General features: G+C 34.4%; 1 protein-coding gene across 6 annotated transcripts in view; it reads right to left on the reverse strand.

Moving 5' to 3' along the window:
• LOC108694793 (potassium/sodium hyperpolarization-activated cyclic nucleotide-gated channel 2) overlaps positions 1-10,660 on the reverse strand; it is a 90,954-nt gene that overhangs the window by 58,465 nt on the left and 21,829 nt on the right. For 5 of the 6 annotated variants that reach the window (XM_018204457.1, XM_018204453.1, XM_018204456.1 and 2 more), the window contains exons 1-2: positions 9,984-10,170; positions 8,618-8,888 (exon numbers count right to left, since the gene is read on the reverse strand). In XM_018204457.1, the coding sequence (XP_018059946.1) occupies positions 8,618-8,888; positions 9,984-10,170 (458 nt within the window). Of the gene's footprint in view, positions 1-8,617; positions 8,889-9,983; positions 10,171-10,660 lie in introns of those variants that run through there. The other variant, XM_018204455.1, reaches the window with a different exon arrangement.

Here is a 10,660-nt window from a genome sequence, read left to right on the forward strand (position 1 = left end):
AATACAAAAAATAAAACAGTAAAAGAAAGAATGTATAGGGTGCATTACCAAAATCTGGACAAGTCGAACAATTTCTTTAAACAAAATGTTTTTAATGAAAAATTAAATATTACAAAAAATCCTTTTACATGGCACTTGGGGGATCCCAGTAGAGCACAATTATTCGATATATTCCCCATTAGCTTGAATGACGGCCTCTATTCTCAGTCTGAAGCGTTCGCACGCACGCTGTAATGTAGCGCTGTCCATGCCGACGAATGTTGCCTCAATAGCGGTCCTTAATGACGTCACATTGGGATACCGAGACTTGTTTGTGATCCTTTCAACTACGCTCCATGTAGTCCAAGAGATTTAAATCTGAGCTGTTGAGAGACCAGAATGGGAGCCGAGGTGAGCAACTTGGCTTGTCCTGGCAGCCTCAAAGAGCATCTGTCGTATCTTTAATGTGTACGATTTGTATCGAAGATTTTCCTCGGTAATTCGACGCATCGTTGACTTACACCAACAATCGATGCTAATTTTTTGCAACGATTGCTTTGAGTTATCCGAAATCAGCGCTTGAGTCCTTTCAACGACTGCGGGAATTCTCGCGGTGCGTTCCTTCGAGTAACGCTTTCTCGCTGGCATATTGGAACTTCGTTGGCCTAATCTAAAGCCGTATATTTTGTCATAACGTTACAAATGGTTGATCTCGGATATTTAAAGAATCGAATTATTTCCGTTGCTGAGCGTGAAGACTTTCGATGATCGCGGCTCTTTGATTATACTCCGCATTTGGTTTCAATATCGCCGCCGTTTTGAGAATGTGACTGTTTACTAAAAGCATCAGGCTTTCTCGGACGCCAACAATCTCTGGCGGAGGCACAATATAGTGAAAATTGAAATTGAAATTTGTCTGGATTTTGGTGACGTACCTTGTATATCTATGCATAAAAAATATGTGAAAATTCTTTCCTACAAAAATCTTTTCTGTTTTTTTTTGTGGAGAAAAAAGATCGGTATGTCTAAAAAGTCTAAGTTTTATAGAAAAATGTTTCAGACAAAAGTTGTAGAGTAAAAAGATCTACTTACTGATATTATCAGTTTGATCTTGGATGGATCGCTAAGGTCGGTTCAACGTCACATCGATTTTTTTAAAATGGGGACCCCCATTTTTTATTGCATATTCTCTAGTTTATCTTGAGAACTCTTCAAAATATTAACAAAATATTATTTTAAGTACTTTTCGAATTATGAGACTTGAACGTTACAGCAATACCGATGTCAGCATTATCCAAGATGTCGAATCAACGGCTAAAATCTCTTGAATGTTGTTCAAGATTATGATCAGGATAACATTTATCAAGATCATTAGAAATTGTTTCTCTTATTTTAATTTTTACATAAAAATAAATTTTTAATTTAGGAATATCGACTTTTTTTTCTCACCTGATATGTTATTATATGAATCTAAAAATATATTTTGTTTTATCATATTTGCTTATTTATTTATGATTTTGTGATATTAATGAAATTTTAATTAAATTTGAACTCAATATAATAAATATGATATATTATATCGAAAGAAAGTATTTTTAGAAAAGTATTTTTGTGATTATAATTATTACATGATAAAATTATTTTAGAAGCTTCATTTCATAATTATTACTATAATGTTAGTAATAATAATGTTAGTAATAATATTTAATGATGTTTACTGTACATATAGTTCTCTATATTAAAAATAATATATAATTGGCACCGAAAATATAAAGTATGGTCATTTTCAATGCCAATTACATAAATACATTCTTTTGAACATAGAATTGTATAAAAATTATTACTATTAAAAGAACTGACATCTCAGAAAGAAACATTAGTGATATAAACACACAACGAATAAAATGTACATCGAATATATCTAGTATCGTCTCGTCGAATGTAGTATATGTACTGAAGATGGCTAAAAGATTAGCTGAAACATATTTATGAATGATTAAAAATTTTTTTGTAATTATTGGTTTTAATTAAAAATCAGATACATGACATATTAACATTGATATTTAACGCGTTTTTTCTACAACGCTAATTCCCAAAGTCATATATATTAAGTTTTTTACTTGATTAATTTATTATTATTAACTTTACAGCAGTAATAACTGTAAAAATAGAACATCTGATCATAATTATTTTACCATACAATTATAATCATAAATACCGAACACTTTCTCCCAGTGTATTCTCGAACAAAGATTATCAGGCTTTAATATAGCTAACCACACGCGTGATCGAGCAACGCGCCATCAATGACACCGTAGCCTCCGGCTTAATCGGATGATTATTCTGAGATCATTCTTACAACTGGCGCTGGACTAACGGTGATATACATGTAGAAACATGGTTGTAACTGGCTCAAGCCGGACCGATTTGCCCTGCTTCTCTGACTTCTCTCTTTGTCCCTTCGCGAACCGCTTTCATCACCCAGTTTTTGTACGTTAATTTCTAGGACGTTCACGGGGCCGCTTTCACCAGTCTTAATCTCTTTAACGTGAATAATTCACTATTCCACGAATACGCGACCGCAGCTCGTGGTGGATATCTCGCGCTTCGTCGAAAGTTTCCTCTTCGTTTCTTAATTCAACTGGCACACAATAATCCGTTTTATAGATCTTTCAAACAATCCACCGAGGCAAATGTGAAATATGAATTTCCTTGTTAGTTTATCGTCTTCGTAATTCATATTATAACGTAATTATTTACACACATAACGAGCGCAAGTCTCGTTTATTACGTTATATAAATTATAATTATGTGGTCTTACATGCCTATTGATATTTAGAATACGACTTTTCATCCGTTACATCATCATCCCATTTGGCCGTTTTGTTTACGGACTATATAATTGTGCCTATATAATCACGCGCTATCATAAAATTCTATTTATCTTATTAATATATGACGCAGTCCGACTCGAGTTCTGTGGAGGACGAAGTTTAAAGGCGACTTTGAAGTTTGACGGTAGTTTGAAGTTTGTCAGCGATTCCTTATTTGCTTCATGTAAATTATCCTCGATGTCAATATATGCTCTCTATATATACACACACACACACACACACGCACACGCACACGCACACGCACACACGCACACACACGCGCACACACGCACACACACGCGCGCGCACACACACACACACACACACACACACACACACACACACACACACACACACACACACACACGTATATAATCTTACTATGATACAGTTCTGCTCTTATTCAAATACATAATTTTACAGCTTGAAATTATCGTGATATACGCTTACATGCAGACGTAATCACCAAATTTCAAATCTGATTTAATACACGCGTTATAAAATTGAAATCTTTAAGTACATCCTTGAAAATAGAGAGAATTTTATTACACTTCAGCGTTAAATCATTGAAAATATAATTCATTTCATTCAATTCAGTTAGTTATTATTTCATATTTCTTTTATTGAATTTTTAAAACTTATAATTATTCAAATGTGATTTATACGTAATCATCTTATATTTTATAATAACTTTTTTTCAATGACGTTTTCATTAAAACGTGATGCTGCTGATCATTCATGAAGCGGTTTTAATTTATAATTATTCTCGAATAGTTCACGTTAATCGAAACAATAGAACTGTGTTCCGTATACACTCTGTACTGCAAATATCTTTATGTTACGTATATTATAGAATTTCAGTACTGACAATGTATATGTCAGGACATGGCCTAGAATGGATCATTGCGCAGCAATAGGTGATTATATGTTAGCCAATATGCACCATAATGATACGATAATTATTTAGATAATAATAATCGTTGTCACTAAATATGTTATTTCTTAGGCAAGTGCAATTATTTTCTTTTACGTCAAAGCGAAATTGCGTAGAACACAAATGCGAGTTGCACTAAGGATTTTTCCGCATTGTTACTTTTGATTATTCAGACATCAAAAATGTTATCTTCTTTCTTTTACGACGTTGCAGTGCATAAATGCATTTCACTTCGAAACACAAAAGAAATAATTCGGGTTTTATTATATTTTCTCATACCTTTGTTTAAATCTGATATTTAGCTCTGCAATGTCAAAGACAGACTTGTCTGCCGACAATTTTGAACAATTATCGTTTAAGTGCGTTTTTTTATTTTATTATTTTTAAAGAAATACGTGAATAGATTCAGATAAATATGTACATAGCGAAATACTTTACTGATACATAAAATAGTGTAAAAAGAGATCTGAGCGTGTGCTAAAAATTACAAGGGAAATTTTACAGTACCAGGAAATTGCATTTCATAAAGTAAAATTTTCTCTCACGAATTCGAAAGCAGAAACCATTAAATGTGGAACGGCCGAATATTCGATACCGATGCGCGATAAATCATTCGCTCGAGAGCTCAGTCTACATATCTTAATATTATCAATGAAATAAATTAAGCACGAAGAAAGTCGTTTTCACCGGAGATGCGACTTTTTATACAATTTAACACGAAACGAGGAAAAAAGAATGTATTTAATTTAATGTGCTGTCCGGAGTTAAGTAGTATGGTTTATATTCGCTTTTATAACGTCTCACATTTATAAGTCTCTCCCTTTAGGTGAAAGAGAACGTGTTCTCGCGACCGAATCCTATCAAGTTATTCAACGCAGCAATTCCAACCGACGTAGAACAGACAAATATGTGCAACCGCAAACATGATGAGAGAAACTTTTATGGCAAAAACAATTGCACATTTTATTTCCTGTGGCTTATAGAAAAATAAGAATTTCCTCCTCTTTTTTTCAGACTGTACGCGTAAAAATATTTTCTTTTAATTCTACAACGTTTTCGCGAGATATTGTCATATGCATGGTGTCGTCATGAATGTCACGTACCGCGCGAGGCGAATTGAACTCGACGAATTACGAATTCATGCAACGTATGTAAACGAAGGACAGCGATTTAGTGGCCGCATATTAAACCGAAGGAAATGATATTGTCAGCATTGTTCATTGTAAATTTTTAATATTCCGCACAGAGTATCTCCGGTACTAAGCTTCCAATAAAGTTTCGCTTCAGCTGAAATCCAGTGAGACTATCCGGAAGACATGGTCTCGCTATCTACATATATACTTTCGGAACTATCTGAATAATTTGGATGCATTCGGTAATTTTAGCATTCATTTATGTCTTGCTATCACTTAGTTCATTTAGTTTCATTTTCCAGTATCCTTGATTTAAGAGTGTAATGATCTTACAAATTATTATCATTACATCGTCTTTAATCTAGAATTTGCTTAAGCGATTTAAATATTAAGCATCGAAAGTCAACTATCGTATCGAAATTCGCATCGATGTCGGGTCTAGGATCCTCTGTAATTGCTCAATCTCTTGAATCCATTAAACTCAATCTCTCCATTAACATGATATCTCCTGTAGAGGCATGCATGTTCGGGATGTTCGGATAATGAACTGCTGACGGAGCGACATTACCAGCCAACTATACGACACGTGTTATCGGGTATTTCGGCTATCATTTATATTTTGATCAATAGATCAAAGAGCACATTCATTTACGCACGTGTCCCCTCAAAATCGCGACATCGCTTTGATTTTCCGTGTATGTATTTCCGTAATGTTTGCGAATATTTCGGTGGTATTTACTTTTTTATTTTTTTTAGTATATTAAATTTTAAATGCCAAATCCTACGAGAACAACGCATTGCGGTATGCCTCAATCATATCATCCAATTCAATTGCTTATAACTTTAATAAAAATGAACATATTATAAAAAATGCCAGATAAAAAATAAATGTAAGAAAATGTATGTACATATGTTTATTAATAAAAAAGTTGCAAACAATGGAAAAGCATTAGAAAAACAAAACTGAATATTGAAAAGATGTTTAAGAAATTTTTGATTAAAAAGACTAATATTTTTTTCGTAAGACTGCTTGGAAAAGAAATAACTTATACACATAAGATAAAGTGAAATAAATAAAAACACATGCACTGTGTAATATTGTATTAATATAATATGAATCTATTAAAATTATTATCATTATTCCCTGAAGAGAAAAAGGATTTGATGATGCTTGCGTGTTTAAATAATATATCTATTAATTCGAGGGCACGTCCCTCGCTGTGTTACGTTATTCAAATAAAACATATCAGACGCGAGAGCTTATATGACTTTTATTATATGGATATTTGATTTATATGACAACGATTGGAAAATGGAGCACCATTGACGCTCATTTGTATAATTTAGCAACTGGATATTAGCATTACATGTCGCGTAAAGAACGACCGTTAGTTACGCTCATTCTGCCGGAAGATATCGCAACCATTAACGGAGGAACGAATTAAAGTTTCAATGCCCACGAGAGTCTCGCGTTTTAGTGGAATCGTAGAGAAGGTTACGGAGAATCCTCCATGCTGCCGGTAATTAGCCAAGATTCTGAACGGAAGCGCCAGGCAATTTCAACCAATTGGAACGACAAACGCCGCCGCCGTCACCGCTGTAGAGTCGTGGCCAGTATAGTGTTTCGCGCGTTATGGAACTGTGCACGCTGCGCCATGCACAGTTAATATTGGCAATTTGATATTGTAACGAGGCACCATTCGCTCGTTTTCAGCCGCGCGAATTTGTTCCGTTGATTTCTTCCGCTACGCAAAACAGTTTTTTTCGCATCGAAAAAAAAAAACTCGCACAAGTAATGGAAACATCGAATAGGAAAAAAAATTGAACTGTAACAATTCTTTCGTAAATCATCAAAAGTTAATCTGAAAAAAAGCTATATTCTATTAACTTTTAAGTATTAAAACTTATAAATTATTTTTAATGAATCGAGAATAAAAAACCGTACATTAATTACAATACATGGAAAATTAAATTTCACTGTCATAAACTCAATAATGGATAGTTTTTGAATTATTAAAAGTGTTCTGTGAGCACAACTTTTATACCTTTGATGCACCACTCAAAAATTACCTATTATTGAATCTTGTGTCTCTTGTTCATCACATTATATAAACCACATTATATGTGAAAATTAATTCATTTTATCGGCAAACCAATTTTTCATAACATAATTAGTTGCAGAGTTTTTTTTGAACTTTTACTATACTTTCTTTTTTCGATTTTATATTATGAATTCCATGTTATTTAGGTGTATTTAGGATTTTGCTAAGATTTTGCTACAGATTCTTCTGAAATACACTTCATGCTCTTATAATCCTTTTTTTTTTAACTAATATTGATCAACTAATATTGATTATAATGGTTAATTCTGCAAGGAATTACCATTAATTGAAGATCATCTATCCATTATCGTTCGATAGACAAGCATTCTTGAACGCTTATTGTCATTCTAATCGATGCATTTGTCCGTAAATGGCTCGGCGAGGGTGTCAACATTCTCCGCGAGAAGTCGATAGCATGCGTCCTGACTTCAGCGAAGGATTGTGGCTCGTCATCGATAAAGCGATTCCGGAAGGAAGCGAAAGGCCTGACGGAAGCTTCTTCCTGAGGCCGTAAAGTCTCAATGCTATTTCGTGACTAGGCGAGGTCGACTGCTCAACTATATATACACGAGCATGTAACTAAATCCGTGACTCTTGTAAAGCCATTGAATATTCTGCGCGACCCAGATCGATTGAAGTCACAAGTAACGCATGTTAGCCCATAGATCAAACGCATTCTTTTTTGGTCCTCGAGATCGGAGACGTGCGCCTCATTCGGATGGCTCGGAAAGCCTACACGATGAACGATCCGGATACGGCAGATATTTTACTGCGGCACAAAGGCTAGTTTACGTTTCTCGTATCCCGGATCGTAGTCAGGCCGAAAAGTTTCGGATTGCGAGTAAGCCGACACGAGTTGATTTACGCTCGCTCGCTCAGCGACTTTTGTCATTTATTACTTTCACTAGTATGCAACATATACGTGATATATTCATATTCGAATAATATTCTTTATGAAGTCTACATCTAAGAATAGTGATTTAAGTTAGAATTAAAAATCATATCTTAAAACTAATCGTAATTTAAAATTTGACTGACACAACAACAATAAATAATTTTTTACATTAATTTAAAAGCAAGTTTTGCAAAGAGAAGTAATTTTTCATTTCCTTTTTTAAAATGTCTAAAAGGTAATCAATCTCGTAAAGAACATTTCATGATTGATGTAAGTTACGAAGTGTTGGAAAAAAAATTTTTACATTTTTTATTTTTACGAAAAAGAATGAAAATTATAATATTGTAGGAATGAATTTGTATTATACCATATCTAATTATTATAAAATATCACGAATCATCGTGCTGTTATCATCGTGGCAGATATAAATAATTTAATAAGGTAATATGTCTAGTTATTTCTAAACGCAAACTTTATATCAACTTTATAAGGGACAAGTGTATGTAGAATTTTGTTCCTTTTTATAGAGAATGCAGGACGATGTATCGTACGCGAGTTTATTCGAGCAGATTTAGATATTAAGCTGCATCTGAGGCCGGTATTTCTTGGCAGAACGTGTTTTTCAGCCGGAACGAAATGTGATAGTGCAAAATATTGATGCGGCCTGTTGAATGAAATCAGTTGATATTCGAAGGACATACCGAAAACTGGAGCAAGGATGGATGACCCAGTGACCTGCGGCTTTTTGTCTGATCCGTTCCTTCATAAGCGCCTTCTTGCTGCCAAAGAGCTTCATGGCCAACTTGTTGTCCGTTGGCTGGAACAGGGCCTGAAGTTGATTCTTCAGGAAGCTCTGCTTGACCTCCTGGCCCGGGAGGCCCGGGCCCGGTTCCTCCTTCGGCGTCCCATAGAGGGACACGTCGTCCACCCCGAAGTGGACCTTCCCGCTGCCCTTGTAATTCATCTCGTTGCCTGTAACATAGTCATGTCAGCTCAGTCCGAGGATGACAAACGTTCATTATTCTATGACTTTTATCGCCACGGATAACGTCCATAAAATCTCCTATCGGACGCCAGTCCGATAAATCCGACCCGAGTCGCAATGATAGCGGTCATATAAAGCACAAATCGCGAACTGTTCACAAGCATAATCGAACTTGTAAACTCACGCCACGATAGCGCCGACATGTATGACTTAATGTCGTTAACCTGAAATATCTTTATGGCTCATGAACTAACTCGCGAAATTTGGTGTGTGCAAATTTTATGGAATTTTGTAAAATTTGTATGATCAGGCTAAGTTTATTTTAAATTTATTTTAAAAACGTTTTAATTGTTTGATAAGTTCAAATTTATCAGACAATTGTCAAAACTAATGAGAGAGAGACACACACACACACACACACACACACACACACACACACACATACACACACACACATACACACACACACACACACACACTCAGGAATTCCATATTATTCATTTTATATCTTTATTTTGTTATTACATTTTTTATTCATATTTTTTATAACTACTTTTTTTTAAACAATGAAGCTTTCTTGAGAACTCAAGTATCACTTTTATGCATCAATAACATATGTACATATAAGTTTTCAAATTTTACGTATGATAATTTTAAATAATTCTAATATAAATATCTCGTTTTAATTTTGTAATTGTGAATCACTGTAGATAATAAATGAAATATTTCTACATGTAAATAATTATACACTTTATACACTTTATTTATTATGTTTACAAATATTTCGTATATATATATATATCCACTAATTCATAAAAAATTAATAAAAATGTAAATATTATGATTTAAGATTAATCATAGTATTTATTAATCATAGTTTTTATTAATTATTTAAATCATTTTTACGTGAAATTTGTAAAATTTAATTATTTTTTTGTAAAAGTCTTGGTTTAAAAAACAGTGGAAGGATTCAAGATAGAAGGAATACATTCGTCGTTTTTGTGTCTCTTTGTTGAAATAAATACTGACGAAGACGATGACTATTGACAATCGCGTAACCGTTACGGTTTGTCAACACTCACCGGATTTACGCGATTTACGAACACCCCATAATGTCCAAGTTGAGATAAACTCCTCGTACGATCTTGACCAGGAACCAGTATTGTTCAATTTCAAACCATTTCGCGACGGCACGACGTCTTGCTGCATGAGCGGCATCTCCTGCGCCACTAAATCGGATCCTTCTCCATCTTCGACGTGCACCGTCATGGCAAGTTCGCGGACGAGAACGAGATGAAACAGAGTATCGCGTTGACCCGGTCTAAAGGCAGATACCGCGCAAGATTCGCTTAAATAACGGAACAAGGACGCGAAGAAGCACGCGAGAAGAGACGCGTATCCACTGACCGGTTTTAGCCGGACGAACGAGTACATATGTACCGGTTTTTTTTTTCATATGTTAGTATACGCTAATCCCCGAACGCTCTACCACAATTCCTGCCGATACGTATCGCAGTGGCGTAAGAGATCCAATATCGCAATTTATTGCGCTCGTCATACCGTATGATATTTGAAACGGACGAACAGAAAAGCCTAGCTATGTTTTAATTATGATCAATAAAAAAAGAAAGAAAAAAAGAAAAATATTGTAACGAAAAATGTTATAACTCTTTATATTATTTTAGAAATGTATTTTTATCAGGATGTGTATATTACTTTATGTGTGTGTGTGTGTGTGTGTGTGTATATATATATATAT

This window comes from Atta colombica, unplaced genomic scaffold (genome assembly GCF_001594045.1).
Source record: "Atta colombica isolate Treedump-2 unplaced genomic scaffold, Acol1.0 scaffold125, whole genome shotgun sequence".
Lineage (NCBI taxonomy): Eukaryota > Metazoa > Arthropoda > Insecta > Hymenoptera > Formicidae > Atta > Atta colombica.